At 39.9% G+C, this 26,066-nt stretch overlaps 1 protein-coding gene across 1 annotated transcript in view; it reads right to left on the reverse strand.

Annotated features, from left to right (window-relative positions):
• Positions 1-434: 434 nt before the first annotated feature.
• Positions 435-26,066, reverse strand: part of FCHO2 (FCH and mu domain containing endocytic adaptor 2) — an 81,604-nt gene continuing 55,972 nt past the window's right edge. Inside the window, exons 12-26 of the mRNA XM_069962819.1 lie at positions 24,257-24,314; positions 23,271-23,449; positions 22,615-22,626; positions 21,926-21,950; positions 21,776-21,815; positions 19,640-19,725; positions 15,999-16,114; positions 15,715-15,844; positions 15,144-15,255; positions 9,447-9,602; positions 8,013-8,145; positions 5,490-5,689; positions 3,199-3,263; positions 2,646-2,810; positions 435-1,826 (exon numbers count right to left, since the gene is read on the reverse strand). Coding sequence (XP_069818920.1) covers positions 1,804-1,826; positions 2,646-2,810; positions 3,199-3,263; positions 5,490-5,689; positions 8,013-8,145; positions 9,447-9,602; positions 15,144-15,255; positions 15,715-15,844; positions 15,999-16,114; positions 19,640-19,725; positions 21,776-21,815; positions 21,926-21,950; positions 22,615-22,626; positions 23,271-23,449; positions 24,257-24,314 — 1,500 coding nt within the window. The 3' untranslated portion in view covers positions 435-1,803. The remainder of the gene's footprint in view (positions 1,827-2,645; positions 2,811-3,198; positions 3,264-5,489; positions 5,690-8,012; positions 8,146-9,446; positions 9,603-15,143; positions 15,256-15,714; positions 15,845-15,998; positions 16,115-19,639; positions 19,726-21,775; positions 21,816-21,925; positions 21,951-22,614; positions 22,627-23,270; positions 23,450-24,256; positions 24,315-26,066) is intronic.

Consider the following 26,066-nt stretch of genomic DNA (forward strand, 5'->3'; position numbering starts at 1 on the left):
AGCTAGACAACATCTTCAGGTCTTTAGTGGTCAGGCTTAAAGGGGTTATCCAGCGAAAATCTTTTTCTTTTAAATCAACTGATATCAGAAAGTTATATAGATTTGTAATTTACTTCTATTTAAAATTCTCAAGTCTTCCCATACTTATTAGCGGTTGTATGTCCTGCAGGAAATGTTTGATTTTCAGTCTGACACAGTGCTCTCTGCTGACATCTCTGGCAGAGACAGGAACTCTGTCTCGGTTTACTATGAATCCTAATAGAAAACCTCTCCTACTCTGCACAGTTCCTGTCTCAGCCAGAAATGTCAGCACAGAGCCTTGCCTCCGATTGAAAATAAAATATTTCCTGCATGACATACAGCAGCTAATAAGTATGGAAAGACTTGAGATTTTTTAACAGAAGTAAATTACAAATTTATATAACTTTCTGATATCAGTTGATTTGAAAGAAAAAGATTTCCGCTGGACAACTCCTTTAAAGTTACACTACGAAAACAAATGGCTGAAACAAGATGTGACACCGGTGGGTATGCTCCTGTCCTGGTATGTGTATGTGGCAATTACATTTTTGTATGGAATATGACTAGAGTTTCCATGCCCCCCATTTCTAGACTATTTGTTACACATATGGGTCTTTGGAGAAATACAGTGTATAAATATACAATAATCTCCCCAAAGAAAGTATGTAAAACAGAACAGTCTTGTTAGGTGGCTAGGACAAGACAACTAACCTTGCACAACTAACTAACATGCTGAGGTCTATACGTGGCATATGGAAGTTTGCATACATGAAAATAAACTAGCCCTTATAGTTGTCGGTCCCCAACGGCTAGTGAGCCAAAGAGTGTCGACCACTGATTTCTATAGAGTATAACTGATGGCTGATAGAACCTGATCAGGGAAAGGCACAGATGTTAACACATATAAAAATAACTTTGCCTTAAAGGGTGATCGCTGATCGGAATTTAAAATTCATGCTGTTTTTTACTGTAATTGCACTTTCATTAAAATTTGCCAAAAAAAATATAAAATAAAAGACAATTTATGTTAAAAGTGTAATATACACACCGGATGTTTTGTCTATAAAAACCACATCCCTCTAAGCAATGAGGGAACATGGGCTAAACATGAGTATTTTATGGATTTTGCACCTACAAACAATGAAAGCAGCCATTTCTATCAGAAACCAACATGCTACAATTGTTTAGCCATGATCTTACATATATATACTAGCCCAGTCCACACAATGGTTGTCTCCACCGAATGTGGGTTATGGGTCCAGCTGAAGTGGAAGCAAAACAATACCCTGAATTGGAGAATTGAGCTTTAAAATAAAAATTAAGGACAGAAGACTGACTATTTACAGGGGTATAAAACACTGTATAAATGTAGTCTGATTGCTCTTGCAGTTTCAGAATTTTTTTTATAAAAAACGTAACAACGTATTTGTTTGTGATAAAAAATGGCTATCTGAATAGGAAAGTGTCGACATTTATACAAATACAGAGAATTTTTTTTTTTTTTTTTTTAAACAGAGGACTTTTACCACGACTGCGGAAAACTTCAGTGCTACAACAATGTCCAAAAGATATTCCACAAAATGACTCGTAAAAAGTGCATTTTTATGCTTTGTAGTTGGCAGCGATATAGAAATACCTTTTAAACAAGTCAAAAATTAAAAATATATATATATATATATAAATCTATAATTAAAACAGCATGTGGAAAATTTCTGATAAATTAACAGGAAAGCGATTTCCTTATATCCCATGATTTATATAAAAAAAATAATTTAATTAAAATCAACAGTCGGCCATGTATTTTCCTGTAAGAAAAAGAGAAAAATTACTATTTTTTCTTTTTTAAATGACAATTTTTTTAATTTTCTAAGAACTCACATTTACAGTGCACAATAGTCCCCCACCAAAATACTAATACTGCTTTGCTTTAATCCATGGATGTGAAACCTTCAGCCCTCCAGCTGTTGAAAACTTCAATTCCCATAATGCCTAGACATTTAGCTTTGGCTGTCCATGAATGATGGGAACTGTAGTTTTGCAATAGCTGGAGGGCTGAAGGTTTCACATCCCTGCTTTAGTCTGAATGAATAAACTACATATTCTCAATTACTGTCAAACAGAAAAAAACATACCAAATTTAATGGTAAGAAATACAGTACTAACACTAATGAAAAATATAAACCCCATAGGCCTGTGCATCCAAAGAATCCTGTACATTGGACAAGTTAACAAACTCACTACTTTGGTCAGTTGAATATTCATTTAAAGTGATTATCTAGGATTAGAAAAAACACAGCTACTTTCATGCAAAAACAGTGCCACCCCTGCCCCCAGGTTGTGTGCGGTATTACAATTCAACTCCATTCACTTCAAAGGAACCAAGGTGAAAAACCCAAACTAGAGATAAGAATGATGCTGTTTCTGGAAGTGGCCATGTTTTTCTAAAGCTGGATAACCCCTTTAAAAAGAATTACTTTTAATGGATCCCAAATAAATGGACCATACACATGGGTTAAAAAGGAACTATTTTATATTTCGTTAATCTCGAGAGGAAAAGAGAAATCTTGTTAAACTATCATGTAAGCTAGAAAGTAAAAATGATAAAAAGCATAAGAGCACTGTACCTGTGCCAAACCTCTTCTTCACTAAAGAAAGGCGATAACCTGTGCCAACCAGCTCAATGTCCACTCCAGACAAGGTGCCTCCATCACTCATGAACTGTACAGCTAGCGTGCTAGGGGTACTAGGCCCCTCCGATACATCAAATTTTGCCCTGAGTGATCCTGATCCTATAACATTATACAAAGCATAAGAATCATGACAGTCGCAAAATATATTACCTACAAATCTCACACCTTGTACATTGGGTAGGGGTTGACATTTTAGATACACTATACTGTATGTATAAAACGATATAGTGGAAAATGGCCTATGGCTTCTCTTTAATCCAGCACAGGAAAATATTAACAGTGCTAGGATTGTCTGTATGAGTTTTTTAACTTGCTGCTTACCCACAAAACCCAAATACATGTATATAAGACGCATAAGCAATCTGAGGTGCAGTACAATGCTGCACAGGAACGTTACAATGTAATGACTAAATCATCTGTTTTCAATCTCTGTTACATGTAACTATGTAATGAAATACTCAGGCCTACCAACAGCTAAAAAACTCACCTCCATTTTCTGACTTTTCTGAAATCACAGATATTTTCCAAAAGGCTTTCATTTGTTCTGCATTCCTAGAAGAGAAGTAACTTTGTTTATCAGCGTCCATGACTAGAATGCAAATCAATACAAATGTGATGGCAAAGCCCCTATTGCTGGAAGCAGCTGTCTAGATGAGAAGTAGGATGAACATGAGAACAGGCCTATAGTTTAGTTTTCTTTATAGTGCTGATGTGTTGCTCTAGTCTAAGGGTCCTATTACACTGAGCGAGTTTTAACAATTAATAACTATAAACGATCGCAAACGAGATTGTTTATCGTTAACCTGAAATCATTCACCACATTACATAGAACAATAATAGTTAGTTACGATCATTACTACAATTGTTATTGTGATCGTTACTATGATCGTTTATTCTTTCTGATCCCAGAAAAACAATGAACAATTTGCAATTACACTGAACGATTAGTGAAAAAACGCGGAACTTGAGCGAACGAACGTGGAATTACAGTGAACGGTTAACGATAATTTTAGGTTCAGATCTAAATCAATGACATACGAACGATTTTTTGATCGTTGCCTGCAATTACACAGAACGTTTAAATTCGAACGATTTAACGATTTTTCGCACGATAATCGGCCCGTGTAATAGGGCCCTTAAGGTCTTATTACACAGAGGGATTTTTTAACAACTAACGATAAACGATCGCAAACGAGATTGTTTATCGTTAACCTGAAATTGTTCACCATATTTTACAGAACAATGGCTGTTAGCTACAATCGTTCGTTACGATCGTTATTACGATCCTTACTATGATCGTTTATTCCTTCTGATCCCAGCAAACAATGAACAATGTGCCATTACACTGAACGATTAGTGAAAAAATGTGTAACTTGAGCAAACGATTAAAGATAATTTTAGGTTCAGGTCTAAATCAATGATCAACGAAATACGAACAATTTTCCGATCGTTGCCTGCAATTATACAGAACGATTATCGTTTAAATTCGAATGATATGAAGATTTTTGACACGATAATCGTCCTGTGTAATAGGGCCCTTAAGCAGCATGGCCTAAAGTTGGCCATACACATTAGACAAGCGTCAGCCCAACTTACTGGCAGGATTGACCATCTAATGTGTATGCTAGATTTGGGCATGTTAGATTTCAACTGCTCAATCCTTATGTTCAAGTAGATAAGCTGCAATTAGAGTTGGGCAGTGGCTTTCACCCCATTAAATCAGCTGATAGGAAAATTGTGCTCTGCTGGGACCTAACTATAGTGCCATTTTTAGGGAACTTTGTAGTTTATTAGATATGTAAATGAGCCGGTTTGAGGCACTAAGGGTGGGGGCTACCAGCCTCAATGCACCGCTTTGCCCCAGCCAGCACACCCCTTCTAGTGAATATTGGGGTGGTGCCCTGCAGTGACCCATCTCATTTGCTTAGAATGTAATAAAGCAAAAGATTTGGAGAGGAGCTTCAGCTGGGAAGAGACACATACTTTCCCCTTAGCTGTATCTCAGGATTGCAGCAGGTCTAAGAAGTGAGACCCAATGCAATCAGTAACTTTTGATAAGTCTGATGACCTGCCAAAAATTACTATAAATGACAGTAACACTTTTAATTGGATCTGTCATTTCTTCTTTGCTCTGCTATTTGCCAATAGCTATCAATGCTTATGTGCATGACTTGATGTCTGATATACCACGGACACTAAATTGTAAAATATCTGAGGCTAGGGCGGAGAAAAGCTTAGGAATTAACATTACAATCTACAGACTAAAACCGGACTGCGTTCCATGTATGAACTGCCATACAACCATATTGCAGAGGCTGTAATAGGTAGCCTGTAACCATTGACCACTTATTTGTCCAGCTCAGTGCTGACAGTAGAGAACAAGCACTAACATAATTTTTCATTCATTTAATCTGTTTCCCCAAAAATAAGACAGTATCTATTAATTTTTGCTCCCAAAGATGCGCTTTTGTCTTATTCTAAGGGGATGTCTTATTTTCCATGAGGAAGAATTAACACCCTTTGTTGAACAAAAAGAAATGAACAATTATTATATACTGTATAGTAGCTGTCATCACAAACCAGCATATCTAGACATAACCAACCACCTCACCCCTCCCCTTAGCGGCATGGCGGCGGGGGTTTTGCTTTCGAGGGAAGCCTTATTTTAAGCTCTCCTGTAAATCCTCCACTATGCCTTATTTTAGTCGAAACAGGGTATATACATCCCTGCACATTGTCCAGTAATAAAGATGTTGCTACACTGAAAAGCATTCTCACCATATTGCAGTGGGAATAGACTGCATATTAGTGACACCTCCATCCACTGGAACCACAACCTGGATGTTCGATAATGGACTGGGTACAGCCATAGACTCTGGGTTGTATTTGTAATCTAGTCTAACATCAGTAGTGTTAGCATTACACTTCCAGTACGTGGCAAGGTTGAGAGGAGTAGACTGGATCCCATTTGAAGACACCTAGAATGAAAAGATAATTGCTATAACAAACTCAGGTGAACTGATCCGTATAGGGGGCAATGGGTGCTGGATCAAAGTGAAGATCCATGCACAGATCTATAAAGGGGTTTTTCGGTCTAAAATTATAGATGACCTTATGCAGAATAGGCTATCATTAACTGATTGGCGGGGAGCTGGAAGCCTCAGCCCCACACACTGTTTGTAATGCTAGTGCTTGGTAACTGCAGAGCTGCTCCTATTGAAGTAAATGGAATCTACTCTGTAGTTACCCAGAACCACCACAACAAACAGTGGAGGTCATGAGGCTTCTGTATACTACTTCCAATGCTGTGGCTGCAACGATTGCCTTAATTTTAAGGCACAAATACCAATGGCTACACCAAAAAAGTGAATATAGGCATTAGAACTCTGCATAATCTTATACCAATTCATATAACAGGGTCTGGCAGCAAGATTCAAATTATGTGCTATTTGTTGCACCATGTTGAACTTTATACAATCCTACCACCATATACTAAACTACTTAGAGGAAGGCTGCTCAGCATTGTCTAGAAGTACATGTTAAATCAGACCAATCTCCTAATCCTACTTTACTACATATTTATTGGAAGAGGCAAATGGGCTGGTTTGTCAGTACATTTCGAATATCGTGCATATAAGACATCATCCTCTATATAAACTGTATTTAAGATGTTGAATTAGCTGGATAGTAGTAGAAGAGAGAGACACAAAAATAAAGATTGGAAGGAGTCTTCCACTCAGATAAAATACATGTTGAATTATCCCCCCTCCCTTCCGAGATGGCTCATGTAAACAGTGTCCCTGGACAGCTGTTTCTGCTCTTTGTAATGCCGGGAGGGTTAACTTGAGGTCAAGTTGCTGGTGACCTCACTGTAATTAATCCTCCCACATTATAGAGAGCAGATACAGTCGTCCAGGAATACTCTTTACATGAGCCATCTCCGAAGGAAGGGTGGAGGAGGGGGGAAGAGAGAACAGCTGACACACAGTTTTTTGTGTCTTCAGCAGAAAGCAGAACTAGGGGAAGGAGACTGAAAAGATAATAACAAGTGTGTAATGAATTATTAGTCTTCAGGAGGGGGATGATTCAACATCTATTTTACCTGAGCAAAATACCCCTTTAAGGGGTTCTCCACATAGAAGAGCACTAAACACTAAACAACATCGATCAGTTATTTGTAGAAAAACTTGTCTGTAAGTGCCCATTCATATCAATGGGCTGTCTTAGGAACACAGGACAGGTCTTCTAAATAGAGAGACTTTTTGTAGCCACTCTCCACTGAGAAGCCAGAACAAAAGGATGCTCCTTTACCGATTTAATATTTCTTAACATGGTATATGAAAGTGGTTTTTCCACACTGGAGAATCACTTTAAGAACTTCTAGCAAAAACATCTACATAACTGGTAGATCCAGTTCAGGAGTTGTACATGGATGCATGCCTGACTTGTAAATAATCCATGTGAATATAAATGTCTCAATTAACATGTATTAGTAATCGGACTCTGTTCTAACACAAACATTGTCAAACCATCCGGTACCATCAGTTCCTCTGTCATATGCATTTCATGTATAAAGTGAGGGGGAATATGATATCAAGAGAAAAACAAGAAATCTGAATATTCCTAAAGTCCTATAAATAACCCTGTGGCGGGCTTGTGACAATGAATACGCCTCTATTCTACCACAAAAAAAGCTAATTTACATTAAAGAAATGCTACAGTATTTTAGGGGAGACAGAGTTATAACGCTGGCCAGATACAGGGCTGCTAGTCATCGGGGTGGTCCCAGCTCCTTTCTGCTTTGCCAGCCTTGATTGACAGAAGGGGGGTATGGGGGCACATGGAGGCGACTGTGGGACTGGCAGTGTTATAAGTATGATTCCACTAAAAATCTGTAGAGTTTCTGAGTGAATTATACACTGTTGTAAGAGAGCGGCCTGTCCCTTTTTTAAACTGTCTGGGACAGGAAGAAAGTTACAACAGGTTATGTATATATGTCTGACAGTGTTGGGGACCTGCATCTATTTAAACAATGAGAGCCCCCCAGCCCTGTTGGTCCCGATACCAACAGCCATAATACCATAATACTACTCCTGAATTACGTTACATGACCAATAAAGCCAGTTCCGCTGTTTGCATAATCCTAGTTACTACCAGTTGTCGAAGGGGCCACTGTTATAGAGACAAGTGTGGATCCCACATCTGCCAGACATGTATGGCATATCCTGTGGTAGCTCTAGAAGTGACCAGAGTCAGAATGTATTTCCACACTGAATGGACTTGATATAAGTGTGACTCTACCTGGTATTTCAAGATGTCTACATTATAATAGGAGGCAGATGGGTTCTGTTCGGAAGACTTCTTGAGGTAGGCAGTAACTGCTTGCATATTCAACCAGAAGTCTTTGCAGTTGTTGTCACTTTGTGATGGATCACTATGATAAAGAAATACATGAAGGTAAGGATGTTAAATAGGAAGCTTTCTTTTGCAAATATAAAATTTTGCACTAGTGTAGCTGAGCAGGGAGTTTCGATGACACCACAATCACAATACTTTCGGTTATTATATTCCGAGGGGCTTTGCATCTGGAATGTGATATGACAATGCTGCATTTCATCAGACAGCAAACGACACTAGGTGACCCTACTATGATCCAATAATGTGAGGTCAGCAATTTATATAGTGCATACATGAAAAAATGTACATAGGGCAACTGCAGTTTCTATCAGTGATTGTCAGCCATATATGTTAATAGAACTATAATGCAGACTAGAGGGGCTGGATATCCTCACTAAGAAACACAATAAGCAGACTACTGTCAATATTGCAGAATGCTGATCAGGGGATATACCATACTGATGCGGAGTTAGTGGGTCAAATTTGAAGGACTAGGTAAGATAGATGTTCATGCACAGATAAAGTCGGGGAGAGAAGGTTCAGGTATATTGAACAGTTTGATCTTTTGGTGCTTAGAGAGCTAGTGTGCTTATGTGATGGCTAGTTGAATATAACAGATGATGATGCATGTGTAAGGGGGGATTGAGAGAAACAGCTGTTGGCTGAACTTAAAGCATAACTGTCATGTTTTTTTTTTTTTATTGCAGAAATCAGTAGTATAAGCGATTTTAAGAAACTCTGTAATAGGTTTCATCAGCCAAAAAAGCCTCCTTCTGTACTCAAGAAGCAATCTCCCAGCCTCCCCCCCTGACTTCTTATCTGTGCATTATCAGGCAAACATGTCTTCATTACAGAGAAGCCAGTGAAGACGGGTTCTGCTCTCTCCATTGTAAGCCTATGAAGAGGGGAGGGGATGAGGGAGATGAGGGAGCAGGAAGAGGTGACATGAAGGTCAGCTGTCTGTAGACTCTCTGGGCACCTAAACCACAGGATTCAGGTGTCAGAAAAGTCAGTGCTTCTCTATAAACTTACTGAGAGAAGATTGCAGGGTGTTGTGCTGTGCAGGACTGCTCCGTGCTCAGTCACTCCTAACAGCCCCTCCCCTCTCCATAGCCACATAATGGACAGAGAAATCCTGCTTCATCTGATGTGAGGGGGGAGGCTGGGAGATTGCTTTTTCACTACAGAAGGAAACTCTTTTAGTACATAAAACCTATTACAGAGTTTCTTAAAATCGCTTGTACTGTTGATATTTAATGTTTTCAGAAAAATGACCCTGAAATGACAGTTACGGTAAAGGTGCAATAAGAAACAAGTTTACAAGGATCTTAACAATACCTGTATAACAGTTGTGTATTTGGTAGAATCTGCTCCAGCTTGCTGGTGTTCTTTAACCTGAAGCAGAGCACTGCTGGAGATGGGTTACTGGTGAACACCTTAATGATCCCACTTGGAAACGACACGGTCATATCTCCAGTTATCTTCACAATGCACCTAAAAATCACAAAAATCATTACAGAAAATCAACTGTTTCAGATAATCACAAACTTTACTTTCAAGTAACATAAAACATAAATTCAACCAAACCAAGAACACAATGTACACTGGTATATGCTTACAGCCACCTTTTTCCTCCATACAGTAGGTTCCAAACATCTGATTAGAGTCAGATACTAAAACTTGTTCTTTTATTCTAATCTGTTTCTATTTTCTTACTTTCATTTTTTATTTACTTTTTGTACATTGCTATGGGGGCTGCCATATTACCTGAGCTGTTTTTAACAGCATTTAGTGACATGCTTTACAGCAAGATTCATGGACATAGATGACAATAGACAGACTCTGTCCCCTTGAGAAGGATGTGAATCATTGAGCGCGCTCTGTGACCTTAAAAAAAAAAGGTCATTCTAAAGGGAGCTCCTATTGTCTTGTACTGTCGCTTTCTATCTACTGGTCACATGTCGCTGCAATGCTGTACAGATCACTTTACAGCAGCTTCCACTTATCACAACATAAAGCTTTATCTTAGTTGGTGAGAATGAAAACTGCAAGACCTCAGGACTATTTTATAATATAGAAAGAAAAATGGAAAATTTGACGGAAAAAAACACACCAAAAATTCTTAAAGTATATGTTTAATATAAAAACATTTAAACATTAAGGTCATTTTTTGATGACACATTCCCTTTAAAGAGATCCCCATATCAGCCATAACATTAAACCATCTTCTCAACAGCTCTGACCCAGAGGCACAGACACTATGAGAACTCTGAAGGAGTGTCCTGTGGTATGCAGCACCAGTAGAAGATAGCAGATGCTTGGATTTGTATAAATTTAAGAGAGAACATCCTGGACTGGACTCTTTTGGGGGAATTTGTAGGCAAAGTTAACATCTTGAACATCTCTAATGTTCCTCATTCCTAAACATATTTGCTCTTTGTGAATGCATACTAAACCACTAGTCCAGCGGGAAGACAATGTAAAACATAAGGCTTAGAGCACATTAGGTTCTTCCATCATGCTGCTTCCAGAACAACATATACCAGAAACTTTGCATAAAGATTGCAGAAGTGGGCATAATGTTCCACTGTATGCCAGTGACTGTAAAGAGATGCTGCCATAACCCCTGTCTTCAGATTACTTATAACTTGTATCTGTTAATGTCTCCAGCAATCTGATAGTTGTAAAACCACACAGGGTGTTGCCTAGAACCTTTCATTTATGTCTACACGTGGGACGGACACAGGCTTACGTTGGCAAATATCATGTCTCTTTATCCGCACTGTCTGGAGACTCAAGCAGACCGTGCATCCACATTCATATCATCTGCATCCTTTCCCGCCCAGCACCGATCCAGCAGGTTTCATATGATTGTTATCAAGTATTGGGCCTGGTTTAATTTAGCACATCTTGTAAATTTGGCCAAATGCCCTCCCACTCCAAATATATCTCATCATATGTGGCCAATTCTAATTTAGGGTGCGTACAGGATTTGCAGCAGATTTGCTTTCAGTGTTCAACTTAAAATCTGCGCCATCAAATCTTTTGCAGATCCTGAACGTGTGAACATACCCTTAAAGGGGAACTCCAGGTAGAGGTTAAAAAAATGAAACTTCTGCAGAAGCATATAGCATTACTACCAAAAATCCATTTGTTGGGGGGGGGGGGGGGGGGGGGGGGTGCCCACCCATCACAATCAGTAAAATTAGTGATGCACCTGCTTCTGGCCGGTCAGAGATGGCGAATCACTCAGTGGATTGGGTTATCTAGCCAAGCCTCCTGTCTGCATCATCAGCCTGTCCTCAGCAAACACACACAGTGTGAGACAGAGGCCTGTAAGATTTGTGTCCTAAGGGGAGATAGCAGAAGGAGCAGGAGACAATGTGGTTTGGCACAGGGGCCATTTTTTTCACTTCCTGGATTTCTATCAGCTACCAGTGTGGCAGAACCGCACAGATACAGTAATACAATGTATAGACACATCTATAAAACTTTTAATGTACTTTTAATAAAAAACAAGTTTTTCTTATGCGGAGTTCCCCATGAGATCCGGTGTGCACAAAATACACCAAATACTGGAAGTAAAAATAATTGGATGCGCATACATCATGTGTCCCAACAAAGCAGAAGCCTCCGATCCCAATATATAGCACAAAAATCGCAGAAACTAGGATATCTAGGATTGCTAGGATATCAGGTTCAGGTCGGCCAGACAGAGATATCCTTAGAAGTAGAACAAAGTGTTACATGTCATGGAAAAAATGAATTAATGTAGCTGACTTAACAACATGCATAATGAAATGGATAACAAGTGAACCGAAATGCAGAACGGTCCTAGCACCACTCATCGAAAGTTTGTCTATACTTAGAATTATTCACAGATAATAGGATTACCAGACACATGCCCAGCAATGTGTACACATCAAGTGACTGTACGAGACTCCCAGTGCGGTGTATGCCAACAGAACAAGGCTGGGAATGTAGGTGGTTATAAAATAAGAAATAAACTGGCCAATTATTATTCTTTCCATCCATGACTTTCCTGTTCCTTTTCTCAGAATATCCACAAAACTTCCACACAGAACCATTAAGCATCTTTGACCACCATTTTACATATATGTAATGTCCACTGTCCACTGAAAGTATATGTTCTCACGATTTCCTGATGCACACCTCCAATGGATGCCCCTGCCTAGCCATACAGCGACATCTGCTGCCTGCAGGTCTGACACTTATTTTACTTTACTTGGGTGAATAGGATATATTTGATGTATGCAAATACAGCGTCAAAGCAGCCTAACTTCCATAAAAGCCTTTGTAACTTGCTGACACCCTGCATAACTTTCAGTTAATACAATTTATCAGAGATACAGTCCCAATTTAGGTGTAAATCTTTCCATTATAGTTTCTCTCTGTGTTGGTAAAAAATACTTGCCAAAATGAGGCTTAAAGTGTTCCTGTCATGGTGCCCCTGTGCCAACCGGTGTGTGGTCGCTCATGATGCCCCTCACCCAACTAGTGTGCAGTCACTCACAATGTCCCTCACCCAACTGGTGTGCGGTCGCTCATGATGTCCCTCACCCAACCGGTGTGCAGTCGCTCATGCCATTGGAAGTTCAGTTACCAATGGATAAGACCACGGGTCAGTTCTGTGCATGAGCCCTATTAGATCATAATAGGGCTTGAGCATGGAACCAATTCGGCATGGTTGTATCCATAAGTACCAAAACTTCCGGCGACAGGAGTGACTGCACCCCACTTGGGTGAGCGAATATCAAACATGTATGCTTCACCCTGTGTGTTGGATGCAAATTAGTAGTAAATATAAAAGTGGGCATTTTGTAGAGGAATGCCCCTCCATGACACTGTACAATGAGCACGTACAGAACCAGAACAGCTTTGGCAGGCGGTTAAAAGATGCATTAGACAGATCAAGCTACACAGTAAACGAGCACCGATCCCCTATACAGCCTATTGCATGGCACAATAATCGTGAGGCCAGGGCTGCAAGAACCATCGCTGGATTATTTGTGCGGCCCTAGCATTAATAAGCCGTCATATAATAGATGTTCAGCTGATGGTAAATTTTGTTTTTTGTTGTTGTTCATTCAACAACTGTTGGCTCCATTACACAGGGCAATAGGGAAATACAGAAAAAAAGAATGCCCAGGGAACCATGGGGGACAGGTAATGAAAGTATTATGTTAGCTTTACACTTGGGAGGATGCCACAGGGTTAATAATTACACAATTGTGCAATTGAAAGCATAAGTACTAATGAATAAGGAAAATGAGACCTTTTCTACATATGTACTGTCAGCCCGTCATTGATGGATCACAGTAACAGTAGTTGTCCTAAGGAAATTACTGACCAGAACAAACACTGCTACACTGTTTCTCAAGATAAAAGAGGGTTTGGTCAATCATATATTTCAAATTACTATTTAATGTTAAAAACACGAGCGATCATGCCTGGTGATAACTCCTGTCCTCCTTAGCGTTTGCTTATAGCCAAAGAGAATGCCATATCCAGTCATGTGAAATCACAGAGATAGCAAGAAGGTCAAAGTCATTTTACGTCACACAGATAAATGAGCAGACCTGTAAGTGCTAGTGAACGGCTGTAAAATCTCAATGTGGCAATGACAATTAGTTCAAAAAGTCCTAGGTTTAGCTGTAGAAGATCAGTAATCTGTAACTAGGATTTGTACATTATAAAGTACTAAAACAATGTTACACAGTCACTTTTATACAGGTCTGCTAGCTAAAATGACACATGCAACTCTTCCCCTTTACGAACAGTACACTCCTGTTGCCAGACCCCTCTCATGTAACAGTGGCCGCCTTCAATCAGTGCAGAGGCTGCTGGAATCACAGGGCTTTGGTAACTTGCAAATCAGTGTGTTCAAATAACTCATACATTTGGTTACATTGAAGGGGTTATCAAGGCTTAGAAAAACATGGCTGCTTTCTCCCAGATACAGCACCACTCTTGTCTTCAATTTGGGTGTGGGTTTTACAGCTCAGTTCCACTAAAGTACATGGAGCTGAACTATAATTACACACAACTGGAGGACAGGGGTGATGCTCTTTTGGCAAGAAAGTGCCTGTGTTTTTCTAATCCTAAAAAGCCCTTTTAAAGAAGTTTTGCCACTGTGTACACCTATCCCTATCCACACAATAGTGGATAAGTGTCTGTATGGGGTTGGTCTGACTGCTGGGACCCCCTTTCATATGATGCTGCCCATGGTGAGACTAATAATTCATTCCATACTTTATCTATCCAGTCTCCTTCCCCCAGATGCTGCTTTCTTCTAAAGACACAAAAAACTGTGAGCTCCTCCCCCTCCCTTCCAGGATGGCTGATGTAAACAAATCCCTGACCATCTGTATCTGCAACTTTGTAATGCTGGGAGAGTTAAGCTGAGGTCAAGTTGCTGATGAACTCACTGTGCTGTGATTATCCCTCCCGGCATTACAAAGTTGCTAAAAAGTTGCAGATAGGGACTTGTCTATATTAGCAGTCTCGGAAGGGAGGGGAAGGCTGAGCGAAAACCTCACACACAGTTTTTTGTGTCTTCAGCAGAAAGCAGCAGCTCAGAACTCAGGGAAGGAGACTGAATAGATAACAAGTATGGAATAAATTGTTAGTCTCAATATTGGGCAGCAACATATGAAAAGTTATGTTTGAGCTAAATATTCCTTTAATGTAGCAGCAGTGCCCTTGAGTACATAGCTTATCTAGAGTGGAGCGGCACTCAAGTGTGTACACTGCTCATATCCTGTGGACAGGGGATACTTTTCCATGGTGTCAAAACTCCATTAAGTGGATTGCTGGAGGTAAACTTAGACCTATTGATGCAGTCCATATAAACATACATAACAGTTACAGGAAGTAGACACCTTTGTGCATAAAAACTGTTCTAACAAACGGTCTCAGTGTTATCAATAACTATGTAGCCTCACAGAACAGGTTAAGAATTTTACACTTTCTCTGATATTTCTGCTTTTATCAGTCAAGTCCATGGACACTTACTTTGCTGGGTCAGCACCTTTGAAGTATGCGTTAACTGATTCGGAAAGTGCAACAGCAACAGGTAGTGTGTCTTGACTTCCTAAGGTAACAGGGCTGGGGCCACGAGATATACCTAGAGTATAAAAGGGACTTAATGTCACTACTATACATGAAACACTTTCTTAACTATAAGGGTATATGCAGACTACAGAAACCACACGGATAACCTGCCCTGTATTCCGTCGCTCCTGCTTCACTCTCCGCCTGTCCCATAGGCTTCATTCTATGTCAATTCTTTGAGCAGACGGCGGAATCTGCCGGACCACAGAATGGCGTCTATGGGACAGGTGGAGAATGAAGGAGGAGCACGTGGGGATGAGCGACAGAATCCGCAGCAAGTTATTCAGTCTGATTTCCGCAGTACATTACCAGGCCCACGCGTCTAGGAATATAACAATATTGTTTTTTCCTGCAGACTGCACAATGTTACACGTAATGACTAGCATACAGTTTTGCTCCAAGGTAAAACATTTTCTTCAATGACCACACTAATAGGTAACACTGGCATGTGAAAGGTGTACACGATACTTACCAAAGGTAGGAGTATTGGCTGCACTTATTGAAGTGGAAGAGGATATAGAGGATGAACTTTCAGCACGGGGTAAAGAAGCAGAAGAAGGCGGACTACTGTTAGCTGTAACTGGAGGGCTGAAGGGCCTCGGCTTTTAAGAAACACAACATGAGAAAGTATTAAACCATCAAGATACACATAATAGAGCATTATACTAACAAAACAAAAATCAGTCATAAAAACTACTATCTACTGCAATTGATATTGGTTCTACAATGCTGATCTTTAAAAACAGATATACTTACTACTTCATTAATACCGCTAAGCTTGCTAGCGGAAAGCTTTGGTCTTGAAGGAGGTCTTGGTGGCGGGATTATCGTGCCAACGGAAAGTGGTGTGGTGGGACGTGCAGGTGGTGACACTGCAAAAATAAAAAGTCATTTTTTACTTACTATGCTTTACAAGGTAGAAACACGTAATATACAGGAGACTTATTTCACCTTTCAAGGATAGTGCACAAAGGCCAAGAACTAACTGGAGTAGCACCACTTCTATTTCTGCGCTGGTTCTGATTAAAGACATAAGCCTTGTGATCTCATCACTACTTTACTAAAAATACTGAGGTGTGTGTACTTGCTGAGCAGCACTATTTCAGGACATTACATTCTCCCAATCTGCAGGCTTCATCTGTAATTTTCAGTTGTCCCTAAGCTGGTGGATAGAGACTGGCTGCTGTGATGCCTCCCTATACACCGAACACACAGAAGGGGGGATCCTTCTACCCATATCTTTATAAACATAGTAGCATTAAAGAGGATGTACCCTCAGGTACATCCTCTTTAATCTGACGCAGGGATAGAAGGGCGCAGTCACGGGGAAGCCGATGCCGTGGTCCGTTGCCGCAGTCCCAGGCCGGAGCTGAAGCACAGGAGGCGGGCTGGCCCGTCCCCAGTGGGAGGGAATTCCCTCCCCTCTATGACGCGGCTTCATTAGAACCAATAGAGCCACGTCATAGAGGGGTGGGGATTCCTCCCACTGGGGACGGGCCAGACCGTCTCCTGAGCTTCAGCTCCGGCCCAGGACCCGTGGATAGAAGGGCACCGTACACAGGAACTGGGCCGCGGTTCAAAAAATGGACCGCAGCACCGGCTTCCCCGTGACGGCGCTGTTCTATCACTGGGTCAGATTAAAGAGGATGTACCTGATGGTACATCCTCTTTAAGTATATTATAGAGCATTACTGAGCAGTGTAAGCTGTGACTATAGCACTGGGGTGAGATATAAAAAGTGTATTGTTGAATCTCAGAGCCATTAACCACTCCCCCACCTTACCCATAGACTTATAAAAGCAGCTCAAACTTGATACTTCAGTGAGATTATCTGTTTTGAGACAGATATATGTTTGTTTTTTGCTTTTGTTTTTTTTTTTTAGAGTGAATAAGTTTGGAAGGTGTAAGGATAGAGAGCCTAATAAGTGGTGAAAAATCTTATTCTGGAAAAATATTACTACAACACATCTTATCTGCTTGCAGTGGTATATGGGGCTCACCCTACAGATGATGTCGGTGGAGATGGGGGTCGGGGGTGATGAAAAATCACTGCCCAATCCCTTTGTTTTCTATAGAGAGAGAAGGCACAGTCAGAGCAGTCTGGCTGCGGCTTAAAGGAGAACTCCAGCAAAAAAATTTATTTAAATTTTGTATTGCCCTCCAAAAGTTATACAAATCACCAATATACACTTATTAGGGGAAATGCTTATAAAGTGTTTTTTCCCTGCCCTTACTACTGCATCAAGGCTTCACTTCCTGGATAACATGGTGATGTCACAACCCGACTCCCAGAGCTGTGCAGGCTGTGGCTGCTGGAGAGGATGATGGCAGAGGGACACAGGGCACTGGGCATCTGGGCATCCCTTTTGGCTGTGCTGTACGTTGCTGTGTATGGAAGGATGGGTGCCCAACAATGTTTTGTCTGTCACTTATTGAAAGTGTATGTGACCCTCATTTACTTATACTATTGATTTATGCAAAGTTGTGCGGGTATATAAAAAATTTTAATCAATTCAGTTGTTAAATAAAATTTATTGGTAGTGCTGACTGCCTGCTGTGTCTATAGCCGGTCAGACCTGTAGTTACTGCACTGTAGATGTAAAAAGTTAGTATCTATGGCACAACATCATCAAGATATAATACAAGTCACTTTTCTCATACCATGCACATAAAACACATGCAATTCCAGGGCGCAGAAACCACCTTCAAAACAGGCATGGAAAAAAAAGATTTACATAAAACACACAACCACCATGTCAAATGAATCTACTACACACAAAATACACAAATTGTATGCAAAGAAAAAAAAAAAACACACTGACAATGGAAACTAAAATACAGATATGATCCACATATCGGGCTGTTTGAAGACCACAATATGAAAATGAAATTTCCTGTTTATGAAAGAAAAGGATGCAGCAAAAAGGTTAAATAAAAATAAAAACACAATAAAAACATTAATATTTCTTATTGCACGGACAAATATGAGTGCTTTATTATTAGCACTACAAGGCACAATAAAGCAACACACCGCATGCGTGTCATACCATCATTTATTTGAACCGTAGCTGGGCTACAGTTGTAAGCTGCCGACTTTGAGGACTTTTCAGAAGCATTTGAGTTCTCTTCAATGAATACATCATCAAGGCAATAGTTGGCATTTGACAAGCCTATATTTTCTTCCAACATATAGTTCCTTAAAGTCCTCTCGGACAAAAAATAACGCATGTTGTCAACTTTCTCAAAGGCGCTATGAAACCTTTGAAGCTTCTTTCGACCTGTGGTATTGTACTTGCTGCTTTCGTGCAAGGATGCCCGTGGCCTTTGATGATGCAGAAAGTGAGGCTGTGTGTTGTCTACCTGAGATTTCATTGTGCCAAAATTATGAATAAGGTTGGCACCAAAATCAGATTGGGTTGGATCTCCGGGATCGGATACAGGGAAGTCAAATGTAAACTCAGACATACTATTGGAAGGCAAAGCTGTGGGAGAAAAAAAGGAACTCCCAAAAGGGTCCTGTATCACAGCTAAAGAAAAATGGGGGGATACAAACAGTGAAAGTTGGTTCTTCTCACACATGGAAAACAAAAAGCTGACATATCTTGTCTAGTTAAGTAGCAGAATTAAGACGAGTATCCTATAATTCCTTTAGTAATAAACAGAAAAGTACTTCTTAGGTAAATCCTAAGCTACAGATAAAAAGTCAAGAGCTGAACTTTGACTTCCTCTGATGGCTACAAAACATAGCCTCTTAAGCTCAATAGGGTTATCCAGAGTTAGAAAAACATAGTTGCTTTCATCCAGAAAGGGCGCCACTTTTGTCCTCTGTTTGTGGAATTGCAGCTCAGTCCCACTCATGTGAATGGAGCCAAGTTGCAATACCATACACAACCAAACAGGAGAGGTGGACAGAGCGGTTCTTGTATGTTTTTCTAAGCCTGGATAACCCCCTTCAAGGATTGCTCCTTGTAATCCTTAATCTGCTCAGTGAGGATTAAAAAGCAGTGAAGTGGTAAACATGGGCAACCTTGGGCCCCCATGGTAGAAATAACACACTTTTGGCCTGCGTTGGGTATATGGGAGTCTATGGATCCATCTAAGGCATGCACTGGGGCAAATCTTGATACTGGTGCTAAACAGAGCCTGCTGGACACTGCTTAACACAGTGTGAACTAGCTTCACAACCTGGATGAAAAACTGTGAACTATTCACATTTACCTTCAATTAAAACCACATTCTCACATAAATTCATAAATTCCCAATAAATTCGCCAACAAAATACAATATGCACACTCTAAAAGGTGTGGAGAGCCAAAATGAATAAAACCTTGCAGTAAAAATAAAATCCCTACACGGTGGTGACCATGACTGATAAAACATACTATACTAAGGATTACCTGTAGAACTGGAGGATGATAAAGAGGATGACTCCACTGAGTTGCCAAACAATGGATCCCAGGCTAGGAGATCACTGCTGACTCTGCTATAAATGGAAATGTAAAAGTGTTAAACCCAAGGCTATAACTGAATGATGAACAGATATTCATGTTGGGAGAGAGAAAGTCAGTGATGTGCCTTTGCCCTATCAATCCACAGCAGAAGCCATTTAGGACAGCCCAATGTCTGAGAAGGTGACAGGTTACAGGTTGTTATAATACACCTGTGGTTTGTACTGATAAGCAGAAAAGCTAATTTCATAAGAATATACAGTGAGTCCAAGAAGTATTTGATCCCTTGCTGATTTTCTTTGTTTGCCCACTAATAAAGACATGATCATTCTATACTTTTAATGGTAGATGTATTCTAACATGGAGAGACAGAATATCAAGAAAAAAATCCAGAATATAATTTTAAAGAAAATATTTTAATTAATTTGTATTTCAATGAGGAAAATAAGTATTTGATCCCTCTTGCCAAACACACTCAATACTTACTGGCAAAGCCTTTGTTTGCAAGCACAGCGGTGAGACGTTTGTTGTAGTTAACCACAAGTTTAGCACACACACCAGGGGGAATCTTGGCCCACTCTTCTTTGCAGATTCTCTCTAAATCATGAAGGTTGGTGGGCTGTCGCTTGGCAACTCTGACCCTCAGCTCCCTCCATAGATTTTCGATCGGATTGAGGTCTGGCGACTGGCTGGGCCACTCCATGACCTTAATGTGATTTTTCTTGAGCCAATCCTTTGTTGCCTTTGCTGTATGTTTAGGGTCGTTATTATGTTGGAAGACCCAACCACGGCCCATTTTCAGAGCCCTGGCAGAGGGGAGGAGGTTGTCCCTCAGGATTGTGCGGTACATGGCTCCATCCATCTTCCCAGTGATGCGGTGAAGTAGCCCTGTACCCTTGGCAGAGAAACACCCCCAAAACATTATGCTTTCACCTCCATGCTTGACGGTGGGCACAGTGTTCTTGGGGTCATAGGCAGCATTTTTCTTCCTCCACACATGGCGGGTGGAGTTGAGGCCAAAAAGTTCAATTTTGGTCTCATCTGACCACAAAACCTTCTCCCAATAACTTGGTTCATCTTTCAAATGATGATTGGCATACTTGAGGCGCGCCTCCACATGTGCTCTCTTCAGCAGGGGCACCTTTCGGGCACTGCAGGATGGGAATCCATTGTTGCGCAAAGTGTTGCCAATTGTTTCCTTGCAAACTGTGGTCCCAGCTGCCTTCAGGTCATTTGCTAACTCCTGCCGAGTGGTTGCAGGACGATTTCTGACTGTTCTCAGCATCATTGCCACCCCACCAGGCGAAATCTTCTTTGGAGCACCGGGCCGAGGTCTGTTGATTGTCATGTTATACTCTTTAAACTTTCTGATAATTGCACCAATAGTTGTTACTTTCACATCCAACACCTTACTAATCTTTTTGTAGCCCATTCCAGCTTTGTGAAGGTCAACAATTCTGACTCTGAGGTCCTGTGACAGCTCTTTGGTTTTACCCATGTTGGAGACTTGAAATCTGTGTGAACTGTCTGATTCTGTGGACAGTTGTTTTTCACACAAGTGATTAGTGAGAACAGGTGGCTTCAGGTCAGGTAACAAGTTGATTGGGAGTGTCTAACTGGTCTGTAAAAGCCAGAACTGCTAATGAATACTAAGGGATCAAATACTTATTTCACTCCATGAAATACAAATCAATTAATATATATTCCTAAGATTTATTTTCTGGATTTTCTTTTTAATATTCTGTCTCTCCATGTAAGAATACATCTACCATTAAAAGTATAGAATGATCATGTCTTTATTAGTGGGCAAACAAAGAAAATCAGCAAGGGATCAAATACTTCTTGGACTCACTGTATTAAGGAAAAACAAATATGAACTGCAGTCTAACTATGAAACTGCAGAGTGAATTGTACATCATAGTACATAGGGAGCCTGTGCTTGTTTCCTTTATAGCATTGTCTGATTCTAATGCCATGACAGGCAACAGATCTATTTTGTATGTTCTATCACTTGAAGGTACATTTAAAAGTTTCTGTAGTTAAAAATGATCACGCATATATTTGTTCTTTTTTCTAATAACTTACTCTATAGTTCCAGGCATTTTCACCTTTGTCATCTCTTCACCTAAGCAATGGGGAAAAAGAAAAAAAAAAAAAAAGACAGTTGATAAATCTAAACTGTTTAAAAAAAAACCAAAAAAAAAAAAACCGTGTGACTACTTAAATTCAACTTACTTGACATGTTCCTTGTCATTTGTGCCTACAATAAAAAAAAAAAAATAATAATAATTATGTAACAACCATGAGGGATAACCAAAACAAAAGGAACAGCCTTTTTTTTTTTTTTTTTTTGTCACTGCTGACATAAGCCTGTCTCGGAAGTGGAGTTCGTTCAGTGGGGCACCTGAAGAGGAGGTAGGATAATACTGGGGGAAGCATGGAGAGGTAAGAATAACATGTTTGTTATGTTCTCCCCAGCCGGAATACCCCTTTAAGCTGTTACATTAGTTCCCCAGCTCTCGCCCCCAGTTCAGTGCCTCCTCTCTTTGCAGAGCCTCTCTGTCTGGACTGTTCTATGATGTACTTCGTACTCTTTCTTACCATACTGCCCAGAACAGAGAGTGTATATAAAACATTGGCTATTCACTTGTTATAACCGGCTCTGAGTGTTCTAGATAGATTATTCTGATGATTCAAAAGACCATAAGAGATAAGATAATCCTTTAATAGTGCCACCATGGGGAAATTCAGTCTAAAATACAAGGTCATATTAGCTAATGAAACCCTATATAACACATATACTATACTGCCAAACAACATCAAATACATATTTGCAACTTACTATATAAGAATTTTTTTACAAAGAAAATACAACAAAACACAAACTTTTTTTTGTGGAGTAAAAATTTTTAATGCATACTCACCGGACTTTGCCGCTGTTAGTAATATAAAAAGAGAAATAAATAAATAAATAAATAAAGGGAAAAAAAGAAAATATATTAGTATGTAAAAGGCTTTAAATATAATAACCTGACCGAAGGGGCCGTGCCATCTTCATTGTTAACCAAGAACAGCTCAATATTTTAGTAGCAGCTGTGCCATTACTAAAAAGAGCAGAGACCACTGGGACAGCTGGGAATCAGACATGCATTTTTTTTTATTTGATGAGCAGAATTTAAAAAAAAAAATGCATGTGAACCTAAGCCTAGTAGTAAAGCCATTTAAGGGTAATACTCAATTGTTATGTTAAGGTGATATTAGTAATATATACCATTTTGCAACAATAACCGCCCTTTAACACCATTTTAAACCCTTTATTTCTGTATCAATAACCAAGGAGTAATGGTGCGTTTACACAGAGATGATCTGACAGATTTTTGAAGCCAACGCCAGAAATGAATATAAAAGGGAAGAAATCTCAGTCTTTCCCTTATGACCTGATCCCTGTTTATAGTCTGTTCCTGGTTTTGGCTTTAAAAATCGGTCAGATAAATCTCTCTGTGCAATTGTACCCTATGATTTACTTCTAGTGCTACTATGTTGAAGCAAATATACAAAATGGCAAGACAGAATTACTCACAGAAGGTGCTGGAGAGAGGGAGATATTTCCAATGGACATTTTCAGCTCATCCAGGGAGGCCACATTGTGATGAGGTCCATTGTTTGGCTGTACGGGTTTGATCTCCACATGAAATTTCTTAGGTCCATCATCGTCTGAGTCACAATCACTTGACGAGTAAAAGTGATTTTCTTTGGTATGTGTGAAGTTGTTAAAGAATTAACTATTTCAAGGAGTTTTACAGTTCCGGTTCCTTTACTCCCATGATGCTACAATCTTACTATTATTGGAGCTATTTGCATTGAGTTTCCACAAAAAAGAGCAGCGATAAATGGAAAACAGAATTTAACATGCTGAAAGTCATCTGCACAACGGTAAGCAGTAAGGCTAGGTTCACACTGCGTTTTCAGCATCCGTTTAACAGATCCGTTTTTTGCAAAGAAATGGATGCATTTGTGTGCATCCGTTTTTGATCCGTTTTTCCATTGACTTCCATTATAAAAAAAAACCGGATCAAAACGCATGCGTTTTTTTTTTTTACGCACAATAAAGTACTGTTGACACTACTTTTTTGACCGTTAAAAAAAAAAACGGATCCGTTAAACGGATGCTGAAAACGCAGTGTGAACCTAGCCTAAGGCTCTGCTCACACCTGACTAGTTACTTTCATTCATAATGGTATCTGCTGTATCTGTCGTACAACAGGCACCACTGGCACCTAATGGACCCCAAAGATTTATAATGAGGTTTGTTTGGTCCAGACATTGTTCCTGTTGCTTAAGTGGAATGACTGACTCCTTTTCTGGTCAGATACTGTAAGAATGGCACCCTTACATCGTGGCAGCTCCCTGTTCTGGCTGAGGTGGGCTCCAAGCTGGGGGTCTTTTACACAGCTGCTTCAGCATAAGCTCATTCTAACCAAGAGATGCACGATCCACGTTTCCATGAAGATTCGTACAGAGTCTGTATGTAACTGATTATGCATAGTAGATATTGAAAAAGGATATAATTTAGGTTTTCTTCAGGCTTTATACTGTACCCTTCCTCATCAACTGCAGGGACATTCTGTAAAGTGAACACAAGACTTAACAACCAAAAATACTGACGTCATTCAAATAGAATAAAAAAAAGGATGATTCCTGAAGTGCTTGGTGGGCACAGCAGTCACATAAGATGAACAACCTCTGAAGAGACACTTCCTAGGTTTAGATGACATCTATTTGAAGAGTTACATGAAATTTACAACAAAATAGAAAAGTATGTGTTTGTCGAGTGGGAAATGGTTGTTGCGTTGGCATAGAAAAAAAGTAAAGCTACAAAAAAGCATTAAAAGTTAGCAAAACTAAATTTTTCTGGATATTTCCACAACCCTACGTGTATAAAGGAGTATTGCACATAAGCCGAAAAAGTGTCAGGCTCTGGCATATTACCACACTTTCCACTGATATACAATCACAATCACAATCATATGCATTGACTGCTATTATGCAAGTATTAAATTCATTTACAGATAAGGAAAATACAACTATTTTCTATAATGGCATTTATAAAATAAATATACAAAATTTTATATAAAAAATTAAATATTAAGACGGAATATTTTATTTTCTATACAACTATGCTCAAGCTGATGTAAAAGAAATACTCACCTTCTCTACTCTTCCAAAGCTACCCTTCTCAAGAAACCTGGAACCAATGTGCTTAACTTCCTGCTGTCACTCAGCCAATCAGCAGCCACTGCAGTGTCCCATCTCAGCCACCAACTGTGTTACATGTAGTACTGCCTGCTCAGCCAAACACTAGGGAATGTTATGCGGCAGGTCTGGGCTCAGAGAAAGGCAGCCGTGGTAGAGCAGGCAAAGATAGTATAAGATTTATTTTTTCCCCTAATTTTACAGCTGCCTGAGCTGAATTCAGGATTCTTTGGTGTTCTGAGTGCTGTATGCATTCAATGTGAACATCCCACCTACTGAGTGTTATTGGATGCTCATGCTTGGTTTCTTTCCTCCTTGCTGGATCATCTTTCCTAGTTTCCATGTATCAAGCCTTTTTCATGAAAGAGCAGCCAATATATACTGCTGTCGACATGAAAAGACCAGGCCTGTTCAATGGCACAGGAAAATACAGAAAAGCCAAGACCACCACTCCTGGACTGTCTTATGAGTAGACTATGTACTAATAATGCATATAGAGTGCATTCTAGAGGTTTTAAGTGTTACAGGCAGAAAACAGGGATGTGGGTCATGTGACAATGCCGAGCACACATACCCCAATAGCACAGATTCGCAGGACGGCTGAAGATAAGGGGGGGGGGGGGGGGGGGGGGGGGGGAGTATTTTTTTTTTTTAATAGTGAATAATGGTCTTTTGGGACTTCTATATAAACTTTATGTCACTTTAAACAAGGTCATCTTCAGTACTAATCTTAAATGTCTAGTGTAGCAGTATCTCTCCGTGCATGGAAATGGTAAAAACACATCGGTAAACTAGAAATCAATGTTCCTCCATCACTTGCTGGTACAAAATGAGAATGTATTTTTTCACACAGCAGCTAAGGAGCCGTTGCATTATACAACAACACGCAATGATGTGGGAAGGAGAATGTAAGTAACACACAGCTTTGCAAAACACCCAATACTTTCAATTCCTGCACGGAAGACCGATACGTTTCCAGTTCAATGTGCCTTATAAATTATTAACCCCAAGTACCAAAACAAGCAAGTCAGAAAGTAAACATTGTAAGTCAAACCAAATTAGGAGCTGCTTCACCGATTTAACCTTGCAGCTATCGCGAACCCGCACTTCATTAGTAATGTGA

Source organism: Dendropsophus ebraccatus, chromosome 3 (assembly GCF_027789765.1).
Source record: "Dendropsophus ebraccatus isolate aDenEbr1 chromosome 3, aDenEbr1.pat, whole genome shotgun sequence".
Lineage (NCBI taxonomy): Eukaryota > Metazoa > Chordata > Amphibia > Anura > Hylidae > Dendropsophus > Dendropsophus ebraccatus.